Below are 22724 nucleotides of genomic sequence, written 5' to 3'. Positions count from 1 at the left end.
AAATTCAGGATGGGTCATTGAAGCTTTCTTTGCTCCAAAGAAGATGCCTGTCTTCTGTAGGGAACTTTTAAAAGCCATTAATGAAAGAACAGCAAAAGGCACTTACAGTAAAACATTAGAAGGTATGAACTAAGAAAGAACATTAAAAAAAAGATCTCTAGTGAATTTCCCTGTATTCGGCCCCTGCCAGTTTTCTGAGACTCCCAAAACACAGATATTATACACAGCCTTATTTATTTTCTTCTTATACCCTACCAGTGCTGATGCTTTTTAAGTTGAATCAAACTTGCATCAGCTTTGGGGGATGGCTGAGATCCCTATTCCCATCCTTTATGTTTTGAGACCAGTATATCATTGTTTTTACTCTGCTAAAATAATCTTGAGTATAAAAAGTATAAAACTCAATGCTTAGTATTTTGATTTGATTTCCATAAAGACATTTTGTCCTTTAGCAGTACTCCTTCATTTCCCTCTGCATTTATTCAGAGCCCTTGGCTTCTCTAGCCAAACTCTTGCTCTTAATCAAACCCTGCTGTGACTTCACTTACATGATGTGACAGGTCTCTGTTGACATCTGAAGGAGAATCCTTGAATGTTTTGAAAAGAACCATTGCTCGTTGCTCTACAGAGGTAATCTAGGGGACATGCCCCTTTAACACTGAAAGGATCATTTTCCCTTTCACTACAGACCCTTCCCCCTTCATGTACAGCAAGGCAGTCAATTATGCTAGAAAGCTGAGAAAGGACATGGTTCACAGAAGCCCCAGGGGAAAAAAAAGGCAGATTTCTTTATTGAGGAAAATATTTAACTTAGGACAAAATAGCTAAATCTAACTTACTGCAATACAAGTCTTTGTTTCAGAAAGCAGTGTTCCTGGAGGGCAGAGAGACATCTCAATCCCCAGAAGAATTTTCTCTTAAATTATTGCATAGAACAACACTTACAAAGCAGAAGCCAGAAGGCAGACTTTGATATAATCCTTTATAAAGTGTTCTGATGTCCTAAAATATCAGCAAGAGCTGCCATGTGGAAAGCATTTGGGAAAAAAAAATCTCTTTATTTAGAAATTTAAATTAAAATAGGTGGCCAAATATTTTATTGTCTTATTGTCTTCTCAAAAAGAAAACAATTTAAATTTCAAAAATTATACTAAACAGAAGTAAAATTTAGGTACAGTGACTACATAAACATCAAGATACTCATCTAACTGACAAAAGCCTTATGCCTTCTTGTAATAGTAAAGCATGTTGATATTCAGGAGGATTATATTTGGTTCAAAAGATGTAGGTTAATTTCCCTGTAATGCACACTGAATGTGTGACTCATTTACCTCTAAGATTTTCTGATGCCACAAATGCCATTCTTAATTAAAGAATATTCTGGAAAAAAATCAAGACCTTTGCAGGATTGCTGGGATAAGTGGGATGAAAAGAATTCCATCACTTATTACTGAAATACACAGCTCTTCTAGAATAAAGCATAGTAGCAATTTTAATGAGCACATAGATCAGTTTTTTAGAACTAACAATAAAATATCAAACTTTAGTACCATGAGGTACTTAGGATGACAAAATATAACTAATTACCATGATTATTTCAGCAGAATTAAAACTATTAAATAATCATCCCAAAATATGAAATATGAAAACACGGAAAAAATAAATTTGGGGAATAAGATCACTTTTCTGGTCAGAAACATGTAAGAAAGAGAAACACATTTAAAAAAAAAAATCTCATTCAGCAACATGATACAAGTCTGCAAATGAGTGAGTCAGAAATGGATATGAAATCACTGGTATCTTTGTCACCAGACTTGATTGAGGCCAGGATTTTATCTCTGCACTTCTCCCAGTGTCCTCAGTTTTCAGGCCAGCTTTCTTAATTGCAACACCTCTTTGCACTATATAGTTTGCATCTTGAGCTTTCATGCACTCAGAACCCTGCACTCAGATCAATAAAACCACCAATGAACCACCTGAGTACAGTAAAACCGAACTGGATCAGTGAACTGCACTTCTTAACTGTCTGTATATAGGTTTCTAAATTCTAATAAAAAGGTACAACTTCCTAGTTATACATTTTATTCTCTGAAGGGTCTGAGTGTTGTTAGATCTTTCTGATCATCACAATGAGACACATGCTATTTATTTAAGGATATATTTTTTCCCATGACCTTACAAACTCACTTCTCTGAAATAAGGACCTTGTGGAAGGAACTTTGTTAGAAGTTACATATGAGGAAGTGCAATAAAGCCTATTTACCTTGTAGGAGGGAGAAAACAAGTCCAACAGCAAAGAATTATTATATGAAAAGGAAAAAAAAGAGAATGTGAGATTCTCTGCAGCCTCCTAAAAACCCTGCAGCTAGCCTGTGATTCTGCATGGGCACCCATCCTCTCTCCTGTGCGTTGTCTCATTGGAGCCATTTTGGACTTGAGTGAAATAATAATAAAAAAGTGAATGGAGTGTGATTTCCATGGAAACTTGGAAACAGATGCACCATGATTTGCAGCCTGCCTTTGTACTGTGAATGGAAAATTTTCTAGTTTACACAAATCTCAGCTATTATTTTCTTTGCAGTGTGAACTAGGGCCAAATATTTTGTTACATTAAAGATGCAAATAGACAGTTTTACTTTCTGTCCAGTATGACTGTGCACAAAAGCTTCAGGAGCTGCAGTAAAATGCCTGATATTTATCCTTCTGTGAACCCAAAACATATTAGAAAAAGAGAACAACTTGGGCTTCCTTTTTGCTTATCCTCTTCAGAAAGAGAGAACAGCTTAGAAAGCATCTCCTGTTTATGTGTAACATTACAGACTAGTAGGCAGCCAGAGCATTGACAGATGTGCCCAATGTTATTTGGAGTTTAATTAACTCTTAATATTAGATAAATTGGATACTAACAACAGATTAATTACAGATAATTTTCTCAGCTATAACTAAATTCCCAACAAAGTACTTTTATAAGTCCAAAACCATAGCAATTCTTTGTGACCTGATAACTGGTTTTGGAGACTACAGCACCTTCATCTCACTATGTTCTCAAAATGAGACAGAGCAACAGTCAAGAAAACATGTATCAGTGCTACATCAAAGGAGAGCATCCAAATCAACACATATGTGAACATTTTTTCTCTTTACATTGTTACTGAGGCATTCTTTTCTGCATAGGCTAAAGAAATGGAAAGTGAGAAGCATGTCCATAATTTACAATAAGACAGGAATAACTTTTTACTCGTTAATAAGCTCTCCTCCTGCTAAGTTGAAGCTTGTTTTTGCCATACACTTCAAGTGCTAATCAGTTACTCAGACTTGTTCTTCTCAAGATGGAGGGAGTTTTGCCCTGCTCTGCAAGTACTCATGTCCTTTAAGTGGATCATTTGCCCATACATTACCAGAGCAATGTAAGTAAAAATTGGCAGCAAAGTCTAAAATGCCTAAAGAACTCTTTTTGTTTGCCAAATTAGATTCTTCTGCTACCACAGAAATGTCCATCAAATTATTTATCTACTATTTTAGACACATCCTCATAGTAGATTTTTCAGTAGAGTTAGTCTGTGTTTGCATTAGAGGTATCTATACCACTCATATTTTAGATATGTTTATTTTACTTTCACTGCAGAACTATACCAATCTTTGTGAAAATTAAGTACTAGCTTAATTAATAGCAGCTTATACAAAGGCTGGACTCGATGATCTTAAAGGTCTCTTCCAGCTGAAACAATTCTGTGATACCAGTCACATAATTGTTTCAGCTGGAAGAGATCTTTAAGATCATTGAGTCCAGCCTTTGTCGCAGCCCTATCAACCACTAGACCATTTCCCTAAGTGCAACATCCAACCACCTCTCAAACACTTCCAGAGATGGTGAATCCACCATATCCCTGGGCAGGGGAGTAAAGGCACAGTAAGGTAAAACAAATGATCTCTCATTTTTGCAGCTACAAAAAAGTTCATAGTTGCAGCATGTAAAATGATAAAAATGTATTAAAAGCACAGACTTTACATAATTAATAAAGCGGCTCCTACCTTACATGAGTTGCAGACCTGACTCTCTTACTACTCTTCTCTCACTCCACATCAGGAATAATTATGACAGTACAGGAATTAGCTTTGAACAATACAAGTCATAGCTTGTATTGGAGCTGGGCTGCTCCAAATATTAAACCCAGTGTGAGAACTGTAACAGAAGTGGGCTGTAAAACTCTTCTCCCTTCAAAGCAGCTGTTCAGTTGGTGTAGTGTTGAAGCTATGATAATTACAAGCCAGCTCAGGGGACACCTCTGCAAATCTGGTGCCTTATCTGTACAGTTCACAAGTCAGAAGAATCCAGTGCTCTAATCTAAAATGGTCTGGAACAGGCTGTCTCCATGCCCATCTGCCCATCCAGAGTAACTGTGGGTACAGTTTGAGACCATGTTTGTGCATAAAATTTGAGTTGTCTTATAACGAAGGTAATAAACACAATGACTAACATCAAACACCTTGCTGAAGAATCAGACTAAAGCAGTTGTTTGATAGAGACTGAGCTAGTCCTACCCTAGGAATCCATGCTATACTTGAGAGAGTCATTGTTTAAGGTAAGGGAAGGGACAGCTTAATAAGGACTTGGTGTTTAACACAGATTTCATCATAGGCTGGCTAAAGCCTTTTCTTTTTACAAATTCACATGCAATTCAAAATGTCATGTTGGCTTTATACCTGCCTGGCCAAGTGACATTACACAGTAAGTCAATCACCTTGCTTTTCAGATGTATTTCCCTTTTTACATCTTGAAAATTCTACTCACTCACTTGTAAATCATATAAAGAAAGAGGAAGCAGCATGACTCAGCTCCACAGTACAATGGCTGGAAGAGTTCCAGACCTAGCAGTCCTTTGGGCTTTCCTTACCAAAACACAAATTTGCAGCTTGGATAATGTAAAGCATCCAGTATTTGCATAAGAAATGGTAGATGGGCAGCATGCCAGGAGCAATCTTTAAGCAATGTGCTAGTTCTCTACATTGATGAAAAGTTACCTTCTGAAGAGTAAGGAAGGGAACAAAAAAAGCCAAGGGGCTCTGATCTTAAACAGTGCCTACAGAAGAGAAAAATGCTAAAAAGGAACAACCTCCTGAAGTGCATTCTATAGACATGAATTTACATGGAAATCTAGCTGTAGATAACGTATTAATTTAGTAAGTTTCACATCATGCCATCCTGGCATATATTTTTGTATAATCTCTAAAATATAGAGGTCATAACATAGGCATAGGAAAGCTACTGACCTTAAGGAATCCAGGAACTTTAAGTTTCAAGAACCCTAAGGTCCAGCACTTTGTCTAAACTGCTGGAAAACAGTATTCTGAAAATTAGCTACTTTAAAAATTCACTGTCATCTAGAAATTATTCCTCTACCATTTTGCTAACACCTGATCCACAGATGTTTTTCATAAAGAGCATCCATATGGTGACTTATTAGAGACAATAATGCACTGTAGACACACTTCACTGTTCAAACAAACTGAGCAAAATTCAGCAAAAGCTTCACTTGAGTCCACTCCCTAAATGCACAACAAAGTTAAATTATTTACTGGTTATCCCATAGCAATCTAACCTCAGATAAAGACCTCAAATCTAAACCTGTTCCTTAGAACAGTGTTGTACCATTCACTGGGGGAAATCATGTATCAGTCATTACATACATAAGCATGTGTAATACTCATAATGAAAGTAATAAATAGACATGATCAAGTTGCTTCTCTGAAATGACTCTCACCTTCCTACAGAGCAAACCAAAGTAACACTTGCAAAAAGCAGTCTCTGGACTGAGTACATTGGGGGATGTTTGAGCGGGGTTAGGAAACTCACATCACATACTAACCAGCTTCACACTGCCTCAGAGCATGAAAGGCCAGGAGGCTTCTAGGCTCCGTGTTAATGTCAAAAGAGGGTTCATTGAGCCGACTTTATTCTTAGCAAAGTTTAGCAGCTTTTTTCCTTATCCCTCCCCAAAATCTTTTGGGCATTGTCATATTATTGTACTACAAAACTTGAAGTTATCCAAAACCAGTTCATGAGAAGTGAACAGAAACATCTCTTCATTCCAAAGGAAAAACAACTCCTATGCTGTTTTCCTAAGTGAGCTGAAAACTTGGAGAGAAACCTAAAGCTAAAAAAAGAAAAGAACTCAAGAAGATTCATATTCTGGACTGTGGTTTCTGTTGCCTCAGCTCAAGGGAAAATATGTTCATGGGAAAAGGGCCTGCCTGGAGCCAGATTTTTTTCAACTCTGCCTTTTCCAGTTGGCGTGGCTTTAAATCAATATGTTGCTATTAAAGTTATTTCTTCATAAACAAGAATTTTCTTTATGGATTGTAACACAGTTGTTTATAATTGAAACAACCACTTGTACCATGTTTCCTAGCAATCAATATCTACTTCAGCTCCTAGATGGATAGTGATTGGGCAATTACAAGAGGCCCTTGCAAGGTCAGTTCTGAGTTTCACGGATTCAAAGTATTAAATCATCTTCCTGGGAGTTCCTAAATTAATCCTAAAACAAAGAAATGTGAGCTTTATCACCTACCTTTGTATGTACACATAACTAAAGAAAACATTTTCACACCTTAGAAAACCGGAAATCTTTTATGACTTAATTTGAAAGAATCTTACTGTCATGTATCTAGCAACAGGACAAGGAGTGATCGGATGAAGCTGGGACACAAAAAGTTCCACTTAAATATAAGAAAAAACTATTTCACTGTGAGGTGAGGGAGCCCTGGCACAGGCTGCCCAGAGGGGTTGTGGAGTCTCCTTCCTTGGAGGTCTTCAAGACCTGCCTGGACATGTTCCTATGTGACCTGATCTAGGTGAACCTGCTTCTGCAGGGGGGTTGGACTAGATGATCTCTGAAGGTCCCTTCCAACCCTACCATTCTATGATTCTATGTTATTATGAACTGTCTAAACTGCAATTCACTTTTGCCTTTAGCCAGGACTAAATCAGATTATAAATATATACTAACTCTGTAAAGACTAGCCTACAGAGAAACCTACCACAGGCAATTCAGAGAATTTGTAATTGCCTGTATAGCACTGGAACAACCGTAACAAAATGTGATCATGGTCCCCAAAGACACTGTGCTAGACCCCAACAAGTATGGTGATCATTAGGGATTATAATCCCCATTATACACCTGAATTGTCTTCTGCATTAATTAATGTTAAGAGTTAATAAAACTCACACAGTCTTTTTTGAGATTTCTCAAGACTTTTTAGAATGATACAGTAACCTTTCAGTGAACTTCCTCCCCTATTTGAAACTGCAGTGAAATTATGCTGTTAATGAAAGCTGGTTACCTGTGATCAACGACTGTTACATTGGAAGCAGGAATCCCCAGCAGAAAACAACTCTGTTCCAGTTCTTTTTTACGAATCTCTCCTTGATTGTAGTAATTTCCTGAAAAGAGCAAGCACAGCAACACCATCTTAGTTTACATTAGCTTGGAAAGAATTCCTCATGTCTTACTCAAAGCATTACATGTGACCATCACACATTGAATGAAAGGGTGTCATTTAAAGAATATATATATTGCAGGGGACAAACTCCATAGCTTCAGAAATTGCTGTATCTAATCAGAGCAGTGGTCCAAGCTGTGCAGTATCTTCATCTTAAGACTGGCCAAAGTTAGATGCTTCTGCCAAAGACAGAAGAGATCTTATAGACAACAATTCTGGAATTAATTGCTTGGGGAGCTGCTTCAAACAACTGGTTTGCTTAGCAGATGTCTTACTCCTTGCAACATCAACACTTCTAGCTCTTCTGAGTTTACTTGGGCTTTTTGGTTTATTTTGCTATATATGCCATATATATGCCTAATCTACTTCTATATATTTTAAATTTTTTAGCAAGATTTAATATATCTTTTGGTGAATTATTTAGGCATACATATTGTCTGAATGGAAGTAATCAATATACTTGTGTACAAGAATTAAGCAAGATCTTTCATCCACTGAGGAGAAACTGTCTTTGCAGAGAGGTGATGCAAAGCTGTTACCACTGGCAAATTTCCAGCCTGTCTCTATGAAAGAGGTTATTGGGATCTTAGTCCACTTTTATAAAACCAAGTATACACAACAAATCAATAATAATTAATCTCCTTAGGAAGGGCCAAAGAGTCACTTCACTACTAAACATGCTGAATGTGAACTCCCTCTGGTACTCTTAACAGCAAAGGCCCACAAAGCCAAGCTGGAGTCCAAGTCCAAAGTACTTCTAAGAGATTTTTTGAGATAATCCATGTGAAGCCTGTCCTATGGTGTATTCTTCAAGCAATTAAAAGTTTATAGCATAGTTTGACCCACCTCTAATGAACAGTAGTTGTCATATAACAACAGGGCACTGCAATATAATACAGTGGTAGAACTAAAACGACTTGAAGAAACGAGGAATTCCATCACAACAATCTCTGGTTTAAGACAAAGATTCTTCAGCAGTCTGCACCATTCACAGAGGAAATTGAGGTAGGAACTAATATGGCGAGATTGCAAAGAACTTACAGAACTAAAAGATGATAGTAAACCTTTTTCAGATAAGGCATTTGGGAAAAGTTACAACAGACTGAGACTAACAACTAATAGGGAAATGATATTAATTATCTTAAAACACTGCCTTCTTCTTCACTGAATTACTTTCTTCTCATCTTGCTTCAACATTCCCTTATTTTTTCTTGGCATCAGCCATGCAAAGTCTATGCCAGCACTGTGATGGCCCATGCCAGAATGCAGCCCTATGCAGGGCAGTACTTGCAATCCAATTTTAACTTTGAAGTAAGAAAATGAAGAAAAAAAAAATTAAAAATACAGCCAAGTATTAAAGTACAACTCAAGTCTGTAGTCAGCTGTCTTGAATTACACTAGAACTTTTCATTGTTGCTGGTGAGTCATCTAAATCTAGCATTTCTTTTGAGCAGTGTTGTAATCTGAGCCATCACTAGCAAGCTTTGTAATGTTTTCAGAGAGAAAGAGCAGCTAGGAAAAAAAAACCCAACCTTTTCTTGCAGAATGTAAAGGAATGGTTTTAAGAGACTGCAATAATGGTTCTCTATGGGTTTGCTGAGGAACACCTCAGCTTGGTAGTCTGCATCTTAGATTGCAAGTTTCAGCTTCAGCAAAATTAATTTAAGGTACACCTTCACTAGATGGATTATGAGTACAGCAGGGTCTACTTTAGATTGATTTTTTGCAAGGTCATTAACAACACTAGTGTTTTACTGTAACATTACCTTTTGCTGCAGTGCAATGCAATAGCTGACTGCAGGTGACGTTTTATCCAAACAGTACTACTGTTCTCAAAATCCATAACTTCTGCTGGACTCAGAGGAACACATTCATGTTCCACAGCTTGAGAAATGTGGCAGTATATCAGGAATATATAAATGTTAACAAAAAATGCTCAGAAAGCTATTGAGAGCAAAAACAACTGAATGGCTTATGCTACTGGACTCCATGCATAAGCATTCACAACAGAGTGTCAACTACTACAGAAAGCAAAACACATTTATACTGAGTGATTCTTTCAACTGAAGATTACTTAAAGTGTAAAAGACTAATTTTTTTTTTCACAGTGCTGTAATTCTAATTAATTTCTAAGTCGTTTTGATTGACATCTGAAAACTGCAAGTACAACAGTTTCTCAATTTTGTCCTGGTGTTACAATTTGCAGTCTTTGATCAATTCACTTGTCATCATCAATCATACAAACAATGAGAGGATGAACCATCTGCATCACCAAAAATCACTAAAAAGAGGCAAAACAAAATCTACTAGCTCAATAAATGTATTCTCCTACAGGGGCTGGTAGTTTCATTATGAAGACAAGTAAGACTACCTAAAAGGCAGTGTCAAACACAGCGTTTCATGTAACTGAATCAGGAGTAAATTAAAACAAAACAGAACAAAACAAAAACCAAAACCAGAGATACAATGCTTCTTTGGAAAGTTCTCTAGCAGCAGGAGTGTATTAGTCCCCAAAAATGAAATGACAGAGTTGCACTTTGGTAATCTCACCCAGCTGTGAAAAAGCTACATGGGATCTGCAGACCTTTGTTCTTCAGCAAAGACAACTGAAAGCTCTGCATAAATCTTGAATGGGGGACATAGAGCAATCCAGAAAGCCATTAGACCACTGGATTGCAACAATAGCTTAAGTCCTGTCTCCTCACCTAGATGGTCTGTTATGACAGAAAACATTGGAAAAAAAACCAAATAGAAAAGTTTGCAGTGAACTCGCTGGAGCTTTCAAAACCACAGAGGGCTCTTTTTCCAAATGTAAGTAGCTATCATTTTAAGATGTAAATGTTTGTAGCCTAAGATACTCCTCCCAACAAACATTAAAAAATTATCTTTAATTTACACTGTAGGCTCATGAATTCTGGTATAGCACTTTAAAGAACTTTTCCATTCTATTCAGTCCCAGAAACGCCTCAGCAAGTGTTGATTCCAATTTTTTATCACTGGGCTTCAAAAAAAAAACATGTGAATCAACTGGAAGAGCCCTAAAGGGAGCGATGAGAATGATCAGAGGTTTAGAAAACATGAGCTATGAGTAAAGACTGCAAGAAATAGCGTTGTTTAGTCTGGAGAAGACAAGACAGGAGAGAGGTAGATAACAGTCTTAAAATATATGTGGTTGTTACAAAGGGACACTGATTTCCATACACATGGTAAACTGGAAAAATAAACAAGATCAAGTTACACTAATGAGTCAGGAAAAAGTGGTTTTGAAGAAAAGCTAATGTAGCACTGACACAGTCTGCACTGGCTGAGGAACCTCCCTGGCAGTTCTGAAGAACATCTCCGCAGCAGATGATGACATATTGATGCTGCCTTCAGGTCAACTGATGGGATATCATGACCTCGGGTTCCTTTCAGGACTATTTTTCCATTATTGGATTGTTACACAACTGTTATTTTTAGATGAGTTAAAACAAATGTATCATGATGACATTAAAATTGGATCAGAGATGCCAAAAGGCTGTGCTAAGCAGCATATCTTCACAGCTTACTGATGCTTCTGCACAGTTTGAAGGTACTTCAGTGCTGCAACAGGAAGCTGGATTGCCAAACCTCTGTGCAAGGTGCAGATGTAGAGGGAGAATTTGCTACTGATTACAGCTGCTGCAATGCTGCATAAAGGAACATTTTGAGCAGAGACGCCCATGTGGGGCAGCTCTCCACAGAGCACAAGATGTTACAACACTGCACCATGACCCATACCTGTGATATCAAACTGCAGAGGGATAGCACAGCATCTCCTCTGCTCCCCGCGTACAACACGGTGGTGCCCCACTGCCCCGGCTGCACAGGCCAAGAGGCTGTAAACCTCAGCACAGCAATGGCATCACGTGCCGTACCACACGGTGACATCGCACACGGCATCACAGCTGCGTGGGGTCACCCCACGGCACAGTCACCGCCTGCTGATCTGAGGCACTGACACGTCGTTACAGCCCGGGCCTTACGTCACACGGTGAGGCCACACACTGTCAGGCATCATGGCGGCCTTCCCCTGAGTTCACGGGCGGGAAGCGCGGCTGAGGGCGGCCCCTCGCGGAGGGGGGGAAGTCCCGCCGTTCCCGGCCGTGTCCCCCCTCACCTGCGGAGCAGCACAGCACCGCAGCACAGGCGCCGGCCCTGCCCAAGCCCAGCACGGTGGGGGCGAAGAACATCACTTCGTCATCGGGGTGCGCCGTCACCAGCAACGCACGGACGCCATCGCGGACGCCATCGCCCTGCGCCGCCGCCGCCGCCGCCCTTCCCCTCAGGGAGGCGCGAGCCCGCCCGGCCGCGCGACGGCGCCGCAGGCAGCGCGCGCCCCCGAGCAGCAGCGCGAGCAGCAGCGCGAGAGCCGCCGGCCCCCAGCCCCACGGCCCCGCTGCCATAGCGACCGGCCCCTCCGCGCTGCTCCGGGAGGAAACGGGAGGTGCGGAAGGAAGGTTCCGGGGTACGAAAAGATCCGTCTTTCCCCTCCCTTTTCTTCCCCGCCTCGGGGCGGGGCCGCTCGGCGGAAGGGTCACGGTTCTGATTCTGCGGGGCTGCCCTGTAGAAGGGGCACAGCGCAGGCCTTCTGCCGCTCCGGGCCCGGCAGGGTCCAAGCTGGGGAGTGAGGTATCGCTGCGGGCTTTGAACGAGGGCCCCGCCTGTTGCCCGAGCGCTGCACCAGCTGACCCTGCTGGTACGTTAAGAAAGAATAACTAGACACTGACAAAAGTTGAGCTTTTCAGTGGATAGTACCATTTTAGTGGATAGTACCTTTTATCCCTGCGCTGTACTACTGCAGAAGTGACGTAGGTTAAAGGAAACCTCAAAAGCAGGGCAAGAGCAGCTTATCTTCTGACACATTCTGCTATCTGCAGATCTACTTGCTATCCCAAGTGTGGCTGCAAGGGAGAAAAAAGTAGTTTGGATACATCTGAGGAGTCAGTTCAACCATGGGAGGTTGCAGAGGAGAAAGAGATGGGGGAAAAAAACAGCTGGATACATGATGGCTTGGAAGCTTTGCTTCGTAAGACAAACAGGCACTATGGAAGCGTATTAAGCCAGCAATGGTGGAGTGTGTTTGGGTAGGTTTTAAGTATAAAATGGTGAAGACAATTTAGAGGAATTCAGTATCTGAAGGACAGGTAAAACCTCACAATGTGTATGGCTGACTTGTCTTCACAGACTTTTATTTGGACACCTCTAACTTACAAGCAATTAGCAGCACTCATCAGTGTATGTTGAGATTAGCAGCTACAAATGCTTCAGCCTTGAGACATGTCATGTCACCTTAGCACTCACAGCTATTGCAATAACTTCACACTTAGTACAATACATGGCTTATAGGTAATCCAGAGGGTGAGCCCCTGCTTTTTTAGTCTGAATAACTAATTCTGTGGGCACATATCCCGCAAATGTGGGGTATGACCTCTCATAGTTAATGGAAACTTTAGTAACAATTAGGTGATTTAATCTCACCATAACGTGGGGTTTTTTCCCCCTATAGTAAACCTGATAAAGACATTAATTTGTGATTTGGAATTACACATTTGCAGGTAAAACGCCATATGGCTTTGAAATACCTTTCTGAAGAAGCAGGGAACAATTTACGAACTCCTCGTTCGTGGGGGAGGAATACAAAGACATTTCAGATTTTAAACCTCTCACATTTTTCAGAAGCCATTCGTCGCCAGAGGCAGAGGCACGACGTCAGTGACAGCGCGGGAGTCTGAAGAGGCCCTGGCCGAGGTGCCGCAGCCCGGGGGGCGGGAAGGGCACGGTGGGGGCCGGTCGCCCTTCTGGCGATGCTTCGGGCACGGGATGGGTTCCCGCCTCTTCGCTCTGAGGCGTCCGCGGCTCCAGAGGCCCCATTCATTGTCACGGCCGCGGCCCCTCTGCGCGGCCGTCGTCAGTTATTATACATTTATATCGATTTGCCCGTAATGCGGCGGGGAAGGGTGGGGAGTGAGGCGGTGTGGCTCTTCTGCGCTCCCACCCCTCCAGTCAGTAGCATCACCGGGACAGCAGCCGGGCAGGGCCCGCGGGCAGCGGCGGCCGGCGGTGACGGGACCCGCGCTCGCCTCATGGCGGCCGCCCCCCCGCCCCGCCTCGAGCCCCCTCAGCGGGGAGAGGGGGAGGGAATCGTTCCCCACCGCACCGGACAGTGGGTCCTGAAAGGAGCATAGCACTCCGCCTTCTCACCGCCGGGCCTGCCCGCGGCTTCTGGCGGGCTGGCCCCGCCTGGGCAGAGCCACACACCGGTATGGCGGGACGATGGGACGAGCCCCCACGGTCGGAAGAAATCACCGAGCCACCGCGCTGTCGTTTGTTTAGTAGCTGCCAGGACCTAGCGAGAGGGGGCGGAGCCCACCGAGCCGGGGGAGGGGAGGCAAGATGGCGGTGGCGGTGGCGCTGAGGTTGAGGTGAGAAGCCGCGACCGTCCAGCCCCGCCAAAGCACTGCCGCCCGGGCCGCCCCAGCGCCGCGCCGTCGGTAAGGGCAGGGGGCCCGGCGGGGCGACGCAGGGGGGTGGCGAGGCCCGGTGGGGCAGCGGGGCCTAGCGCCTCCGCTGTGAGGAGGAGGAGGAGGAGGGGGAAGAGGCGGGGGCCCCGACCATCCTTTCCTCCTCCCCCCTCACCGGGGAGAGAGCCGCTCTCGTCCCCGGGGGGAAGGCGGGTGGGGGGTCCTTGGGGGAGCCGCCCGCGGGGGGAGGAGGTGGGCGGATCAGGTGAGGGCTGGGCTGGGGGGTGCCCGGTGCCTGCGGGGTTTTTTCGCCGTTTAGGCTGTTGGCGTGAGGGAACGTCTGGAGGGGACGGTGGGGCCGAGGGCGGCCGTGAGAGATGGCCCTTGCGGGGAAGTTTTTGGAGAAATCCCAGAGCATCGGTGCGTTGGGTGTTGATCCTTGTCCTGTAGGAAGGAGAAGTGCAAGTTAAAAAATAATAATAAAAAAAGGAGGCCAGTTCTTCCAAATCGGCCACTTGGACGCTCGGCCAGGAGTGCGTGGGTTCCTGAAGATATCCTGCGTTCAGAGCTCGTGTTGGAGGTGCATGCGGCCGCCTGCTCCAGCTCCGCGTTGAGGTTGTCAGTGGTGGGGAGTTGTTGCTGATGCTGACGCTGAATTATTCATATAGGACCTGTAAACATCCCCAGCTCCTGTCATCTCTGGGCTGCTGGAGGGCACAATGGAAGTGGCTTTTTCTAGAATTATTCTAACTTTATGGTAAAGAACTTTGTACTTACTGATTTTTCTCTACTTAAAAAAACCTGTGGGTATCAGGTTGTTTCCATTAGACAAGATTCTACATGGGCATATGTACTGTTAGTGAGTGTTAGGCTCAAGTAAGTAAGTAGGTAGTCTGAACAATCAATAGTTGTCCAAAACCTGTTTCTTCTTGAATCACAGATGTGATCTTAACAAATGCATTGGTTTTCCATTTATTGTAAATATTGGTGTAAACTAACAATAATTTTTTTTAAAGGACGACTCATTACAGTGGGAATGGGATGTCTGGTTTTGAAGGCTTGGTTTTGTGACAACATTCTTGTATTATGCAGTGCTTTTAGGTATAGCACTATAGTTAGGAGCTATAAGAGCTTGGGACTGTGCAGATCTGCTGTGATTTTGTGCTGGAACTTTATTCTGCAGAATGTTGTTATTCCTGATTAACTAAACAACCTTGACATTTGGAAAGGAAGTATGTAATATTTGAAGTGGATTTCCAGTTGGCTGAAATCTCATGTCTTGTATTGGGGCATGAAAGACCTTCGTGCTTATCCCAAGGATTCAAAAGTTCATAGGAAACAAGCCAACTGCAATGACCTTTTTTGCGAAAGCATGGTTAATTTTTTTCTTGACGTTGCTTTTCTTTGTGATGTAGCATAGACTGCTAAGGAAAAAAAGTTCTATTGTGCTTTATGTGCAGTATAATTTGCCTGTTTGAAATATACTGTTTGATATTGGTCACTAAAATACCTCAACTTGTTACTGAAACATGGGAAAGAGCAGCATTTTGGAATTATCTAAGAGTTATAATGGGCATTTTTTAGTGTGTGGAGATTATATTACAAGTGTTTGCTTCCACAAGTGGTAATTCTGTCTGGGTTGTTACTTATTGTATGAATCAATTAAATGCAACTCTCCAGGTTGAAATTACATGCACAGAATCAGGATTTATTCACTTTTCTGTATTGTGCTGCTGCTGCTTTATTCTAAAGATGCATTACCTCCTACAGCTACTCATTTTAGTTGCTCTTTCTTGACATACATGTTATTTTGTTGTGATATAAAGGAGTCTAGAAAACTCTCTCAAAAACTGTATTAAAAGTTGGGACTGACTCTAAAGCGTCCTTTCGATTTCCCCCTCTAGTTGCCTTTCACAGTTCTTGTGGTTCGCTAAACGCATCTTCAATGCTATTTCATTTCTTAGTTACAACATGAGTGAGAAATGCTCACAGGGAAGGGGAAGCTCACCATGCTTCAACTACTGTTAAATGCATAAAAGGAACTGTAAAAAAATATTTATATTAGAGGTTTTTTTAGGGCTTTTTGATATTATGTTCTTAATATGGGCATTAACTTACTCTCTCAGCTGAAGTTTTGGTGAAATATTTTATTCCTCTTTGTTTATGCCTGCCTACAAGCTTCTTTCAGGACCAAAAACACTATTTGGAGGTTTATTATGTGTAGCTATTTAAATTTAAGATGTTAACAATTGTTTAAGCTGGAAGGGATCTGTGCCATGTGCAGGTGCACTGCTACACAGTACAGTGTTGAGAACAGACTAGTAACCAGACAGTGGTTTCATAATGCAAACAAACATTTCCTGGATGCCAGTCTTCAACTCTTCAAGTAATTTATGTTCTTTAGTCAAATCTGAACTAATGTTTCAAATGACAAGCTATTAACTGAACGTGTTACCTTGTCTCTCCACTGTAAATACTCCAGATAAAAGTTCTGACCTATGCAGGACTGCTATCTGTAAATATTTACTTTGTACTATTTCTAAATTATGTAAATAGCCAGGAACTGCTGAATGTATCTTCCATTTTAGTTTCTCTCTCCTTCAATGACTCTTCATCTAGTAACAATGGTTTGTGATGTTCCCTTCCTCTCTGTGCTAGTTTGGTGTTTATCTGTGAAATGAGCACCACGGTCTTGGCCTACAGGGGCTTAAGTTTAATGAGCTGGTGTGTGGATAGAAAGCTCAATCTTACCTTGGAGCTATGTTTCCTCCCACTATCCCAAAGAGATTTCTGTATCTTTGAATAGCTTCTGGAAGTTGCCACTTCCAGGGTGATTTGATATGCAATTTTTTTCTTTGGGCTTAAGCAGGATATTGGTCTATGTGGTTTTGAAGTGAGTGACTTCACCTGCTTATGATTACAAAGGATATTGCAAAATTAAGATACTGTATTGGTACAAAAATGCATCAGCCATTTCTGAAAAATCCTGTTGTTTATAACTTACAGCAGGAAAACATTTTAGAAATTATTTTTTTATGCAGACAGGTTACCTGGACAAACTGTTGACCAGGACTTAAAAGTTCTGTGCATGTCAAGTGACTAGTCTTGGGTAAAACTGAAAATGAAAATACAGTCACAAAGATGGCAAGGGAAAGAATGCCTAGAGATGAAAAAAGATGAAGTATAAAGTGGATTTGGCTAATTCTCTTTCTGGTCTTCATGAAGTTAGAGGTGTGCTTGTCCCATGAAGAGTTGAAAACAGTCACAGTAGCATTCGAGGGCTGCAGGGCACAGGCCACACTCTCCACATGAAACAGCTGGTGGGGTTCCTGGGTAGGACCTGAGGCTGATTTGAAAAATGGATCAAAATGCATTTGAGTTTCAAGCAGGATGTCTAACAAAAGTGAATATAAATCAACTAGGAAACCTACTGATTCCTGTTTGTCAATGTCAGAAAGTTAAACCTATGTAAGTTCATTACAAGTTCAAGTGCTGTTCAGCAAACTAGATAGGTATGTTACTTCAGTGTAGCTGTACTCCTCACCTGATAGAGAGTAATTTTGTAAAAAAATTTAAATAAATAAAGAGGAAATAGTAAAAAATTTTTTAAAATGTATATATATTGTATATCTATTTGCTATCTGAAATGCTGTATTGACTGTGAAGGGGTGCCTGGAAGGTGGGAATTCTCCCATCTAGTCAGTGTCATTTCACGGTTTAGCTTTCTTGGAATGTTGTTCCCTAAACCCAAAAATGTTGTCACTTACCTTTTCCATTACAGCCAGTTGGTATCAGTGGTAACGTTTCACTCTGGTCTCAAGGATCAGAATTCTACATATTGGGAACCTTGAAGGTGGTTATGGTTTGGGGTTTTTTGTTTGTTTGCTTTTTGAAATATAAAGGTGTGGTTACACCTTTCGTTGTCCAAGATCTCTGCCTTTTTCTGTGACTTTCAGGCTGTTGTGCAAGTCCCAGTTGGAGATACATTTTTATACATTGTTGCATTCCCTGTGAAGTAGAATGTCTCAAACTTAATTGTAAGTGTTGTAACAATAAACTGTGTTTCCAGAAGGCCTTGGTGTGTTTCTTGTGGAGCATCTGAATAGACCCAGTCATTGCTCTTAGGTACAGGGCTGGGTTTTTTATTTTAACATTGTATTTTTGGCTAAAATCTGGACTTGATTATATCAGAACCCAGTCAACTGAAGAGACCAATGAGGTTGGTAGTTAGTTTGTCCCATACCTCTCTTTGTGTTACGTAGTTTCTCTTATAATACATTGTAGTTTGTTGAGATTCAGGTTTAGTCAGGATGGATTAATCAAGTTACGTTTCCTTTTCCGAACCAAAGCTGCTTTCAAAAGCTGTCGCTAAAAACCGACTCCATAATTTCTTGCATGTTAGATGTCAAAAGCAGTTTTGTGTGCAGATGGGTTAACAGGAGGAATAAATTCACGTGCAGTATCTGTTTTTGAAGTGCCTATGCTTTTAGTCCAAGAGGGAGAAGCAGAAATTGTTTTGAAATAATATTTTATGTATGATATATGTGAAATCTGAGATTGTCATGGTTATTTCTAGGTGAAATGGGAGGAAATAGGTGAATTTGCGTAAAGCTCAATGAGTTGTTGGACTTGTGAGTGAAGATGTCTTGCAGAGGAAGATTGTCATAGTTCTTATCACTCCTTGTGTAGTATCTCTTGAACCTCTTGCATGCCACAAACTGGTGCATTGGAGGATACTTGGGTTGGGTTTTATTTTCACCTTATAGTTCTGTGGATGGAGTTTGAATGCTTCACCTGATGTTTCATAACCAGTTGTATTACCCCTATGGAAGCGATAGGGTAAGGTGGATGTCTGGGGTTTGGGAACTGCTGCAGTTATCTCTTGTGAATGAGAGACCTTGTCTAGCTAGCATTTGGACTTCGTAGGATTTGCTTTGGACATTGAATTGTGTAGAATTGATTTTTGGTGTCTGGCTTGTGTATTTTGTGTAGTGTATGTTAACTGTGTGGCATTTGCTATATTGGGACAACCAGGAACAAGAATCTGGTGTTACTCAAAAGCCAAAAAGAGTTTTAAGTGTCTGTAGGAAATAAACTATCTGCTTTTATATTATATATTTTTAAAACCAGAAAACCTTGCAAGGCTCATACACTTATTTGGTATAAATAATTTCTCAGTGGTAGTTTTAGTCAAGGAAATGTCTACATCCTTAATTTTCAATTCTGAACAAAGGACTTCCTCCTACCTCTTTTGGATAGTTTTGGCATTATTGTGACCCTCTGTGTCAGAGGACATCTAAAGAGACTCCTTCACAGTCAACTATTCCTCAATAAAACTCGGAAGAGGAGGTTTCTTCCCTCAGAGATTCTCTGTACCCTGATGTGTTAATGTGTTAACTAGGGAGTGGATGCTGAAAATATGTACTCTTATTTGAAATGTATGTGCTCAGCACCCCTCCTTTTTATTTTTCTTTATGAAGTGAGTAGCTGATTAGAAACTTTCTAAGATATTAATGTTGAAGAAATTAAGAAGTTTTTCCTGTTGTGAACCCACATATAATATAGCAAAGTTGTGTATAGCCTGGGTCTTGATATGATGTATTAGCAACTTTTCTTTAAACTCATAAATTATGAGAGAGATTAAAATAGAACTTCCTAGAGAAGAGTATCTTGTCAGCTGAATTTGATCGACCCCATTTGGTAGAGCACAAATTCTGTTTGTATTTGTAGTTACTTAGCAGGAGACAGTGAGAAAGTGTTATTTAAAGATGAAGTATAACAATGAGATCTTGAGATTTGGCAATATTTCAATTGTAAATTACATATGCAAGTATGCAATCAATATTCACCTTTTGAAATGGCAACAAAAACCCATTTTCAAGTACTCTTTTAATACTTAATATTTAATGTTCCAAAATCTATTACTTAAGTACTTGAAAGAGTTGGTAGTCTGTTAATAGAAAATCTTTTTCTATTAAAATTTGAAGAATAAAATCCTGGTTTAATTTTTTATCTGTCTTGATGCAGATGGAAAAGTCTTGGTAGTATAGAGTAAATGTGACATCTTGAATCAATGGTTGTAATGCTCCTTGACTTCTGTCACTTCTGTAATTGGCTAAATTAAAGTATACTGTTTCTCCATGTCATGTAGAATGAGTAAGATGCTGTATAGCATAATTATGAGTTAATGCTTAGGACATTCAGAAATGATACTGTTCACTAGTAGAAATTACAGAGTGTGAGAATGGTCCAACTCAGATATTTGGTCTTATAATCTTTTTTTCAAAGAACTCCTTTTGCTATATATATATGGCTTGATTCATATGACATTAGTAATTAGTAGAGAGAATATTACTTAGTGTGGTTAGTAAAACACAGCCTTATAAATGGAGCTTTTTTACCGTATTTCTAGCAGGGATAGAAATAGCAATTTTTACGTCAATAACCTTGTGAGTAGAGGGAGTGCAACTATGTGAAAGTGAAGTTCGCAGGAATTCATGGTATATCTTAAATGTCTGTTGCAGAAGAGGTGGCATTCCAACCCTACCATTCCATGATTCTGTGATTTACGTACATGGAATTGTCATGGAAAATTCAGCAGTTAGTTCTCAACTTGGAGAAGATATGTTGTTTCCTTTCATTTTACTGGCATATGCCCATATGCTTTGACTATGAGCTTCAGAGTATTCTGCAACATAAGGCTGAAGGGGAAAAGATTTAAAAAAACTGTGCAAGGGGTCCTGAGCTTTGAGGATGATGTCTTTGTTCTGCAACAACAGCAAGCACAATATTCTGGAATGTGTTTAAATAGCCATAACTTAAATAGTCTTTAATTTCAGTGTTGATCTATTAACATTTTTTGCTTGTAGCATGCAACGAATCTTTAATGTTTTGTGGGATGTGCCCAACAGATTTTAATATTTGGAAGCACACCTGTAAGCTTAGGTATTGTAGCTGGAATACACCTCCTTCAAGTCTTGTTTTAAAGCACAACATGATCTTAAATGTGCTCAGGCATCAACCTTCTGGTAGGTTCTTAAATGAAAGATCTGTATCTCTTAGGACTGTCATGTCTAATGATCCTGTAGTTAATTTTCTCATGATTGCATTCCACAATACTCTGCGGAACTTTGAGTAATCAGACTTCAAGGGCTAACATCGATCAGTCTGAACCCAAACTTCTTTTCTTTGTCACTGCTTTTTTACTTTGTTATTTTTCTGAATAACTGTCATATGATTATGCTGGTAACTGGACATTAAGCCAGTGACTGAAGGAGTAGTAACAGCTCTTCAAGTGTTCAGTGCTTTTTGGTTTAGAGAGTGCTAAGTCAGTCCTAATTTGTAATGGTATTGTTAATTTTAGATGATAAGTAATATTTAGCCTTTTTCTGTGTCTATTAGTTTGAATAAATAACTTTTTATATGGAGGTTAGGCCTATTATTTCTGTCAGAAATCTGTGTTAGTATTTTCTTGTGTGTGGCATATCCCCAAGATGGAAGTTTGATGTTTTTGCTTGTTTGTTTGAACAAATTCATTATATCCGTCAAAATAAAAATACTACCAGGAAGATTCATTTTTTAATCTAACAATATACATGAAGAGTTTTATTACGTGACTCTCAACGTACAGTTCTGTTACTATGTGTGAGTTGGAGTGTTGTGTCTTGAAGGTATAGACACAGGTCTGTAGTTCATGAAATCTAGTTATTGTGGGTTTATAGGTTGGTCCTTAAATACAGTCTGTTTTGATTTGATTTTTTTCCCGTCAGATGGTATCATTACCTTTTTATAAGGTGAAATCGCAGAAAGAATTATTCACAAGTATTGTTACCATGCTGTGGATAAAGCCTTTCTTACCACTGCTGAAACAGTCTCTCCATTCTTAATTTTCTTGCCAGAGTAAACTTTGAATAAATATCCTTAAATTAATTTTATGATTCATTGTACATCTCCTGCGTAAGGCAGAGTCGTCCTCCTTCTGGTTTAGGTTGGTTACATCAGAGCTCCATTTACTAAGGCTGATGATTTAAAACCAAAATCCTCCGACTGTGTTTAAGCCTTATACGACTGTAATCTAATTCTTTGCACTCTTTTTATATCACACTTAGTTTGCTCAAAAACAAGATGAGGAAAATTCCCAAAAGGATGTGAAATTTAATTAGCGAATGTTGGTTAAGTACTTCAAGATGGCATAAAAATGACTCTAAATGCAAAAGTGTTAGCTTGTTTTGTTTACGTGAAAAAAAATTGAGTCTACTCATGAGGCTGGTCTTTTATTCATCAGGATGACTGTAAGAGTAGGAGACAGAGTACCCCAGCATGCAGGGCTGTTCTTCCACAAATGGCGAGCTGGTCGCTCTGCCGTCCCTCTGGCCTCTTGACTCCTTTCCTTCTGCTGGCGTAAACATTTGTGTGGCCATGCGTTGAGTGGTTTTGGAGAACTGGCCTGCTAAAAATAGTCACGGTTTTTAACCTGCTGTATTTTCCCAAGTGAGGAACTGTTTTTTCTCAGGAAGTGCTTCTAGCTTATACCTGCTTAAAGTACTGCAGGACTTAAGTTTTGTTTCTAATTCAGTCATTGACTGTTTCCTGGGTTGTCTTTGATAGATTTCTTAACCTTTCTGTGACTCGTTTTCCCATGTGTCTGCTGAAGATAGTATGTACTTCTGCTGCTTTCCGAAGCATTTTCAAGTTTTGAGATCAAGAGATACTGTTCAAATGAGTATTGCCTCATAGAAA

The 22724-nt window shown here is 40.4% G+C and overlaps 2 protein-coding genes across 9 annotated transcripts in view; one reads left to right on the top strand and one right to left on the bottom strand.

The window, feature by feature from the left end:
• The window catches only part of PIGL (phosphatidylinositol glycan anchor biosynthesis class L), a 58333-nt gene extending 46328 nt beyond the window's left edge, over positions 1 to 12005 (bottom strand). The window contains exons 1-2 of the mRNA XM_062012516.1: positions 11642 to 12005; positions 7345 to 7444 (exon numbers count right to left, since the gene is read on the bottom strand). Of these exons, the coding sequence (XP_061868500.1) occupies positions 7345 to 7444; positions 11642 to 11927 (386 nt within the window). The 5' untranslated portion in view covers positions 11928 to 12005. The remainder of the gene's footprint in view (positions 1 to 7344; positions 7445 to 11641) is intronic.
• The window catches only part of NCOR1 (nuclear receptor corepressor 1), a 67383-nt gene continuing 56528 nt past the window's right edge, over positions 11870 to 22724 (top strand). For 3 of the 8 annotated variants that reach the window (XM_062012514.1, XM_062012515.1, XM_062012508.1), the window contains exon 1: positions 13895 to 14015. The gene's annotated coding sequence lies outside the window, so the exon portion shown is untranslated. Of the gene's footprint in view, positions 11990 to 12036; positions 12221 to 12325; positions 12609 to 13200; positions 13273 to 13886; positions 14016 to 22724 lie in introns of those variants that run through there. The other 5 variants (XM_062012509.1, XM_062012510.1, XM_062012511.1 and 2 more) reach the window with 5 other exon arrangements.

Source organism: Colius striatus, chromosome 20, assembly GCF_028858725.1.
Source record: "Colius striatus isolate bColStr4 chromosome 20, bColStr4.1.hap1, whole genome shotgun sequence".
NCBI lineage: Eukaryota > Metazoa > Chordata > Aves > Coliiformes > Coliidae > Colius > Colius striatus.
This window is presented reverse-complemented; position numbering and strand designations above follow the sequence as displayed.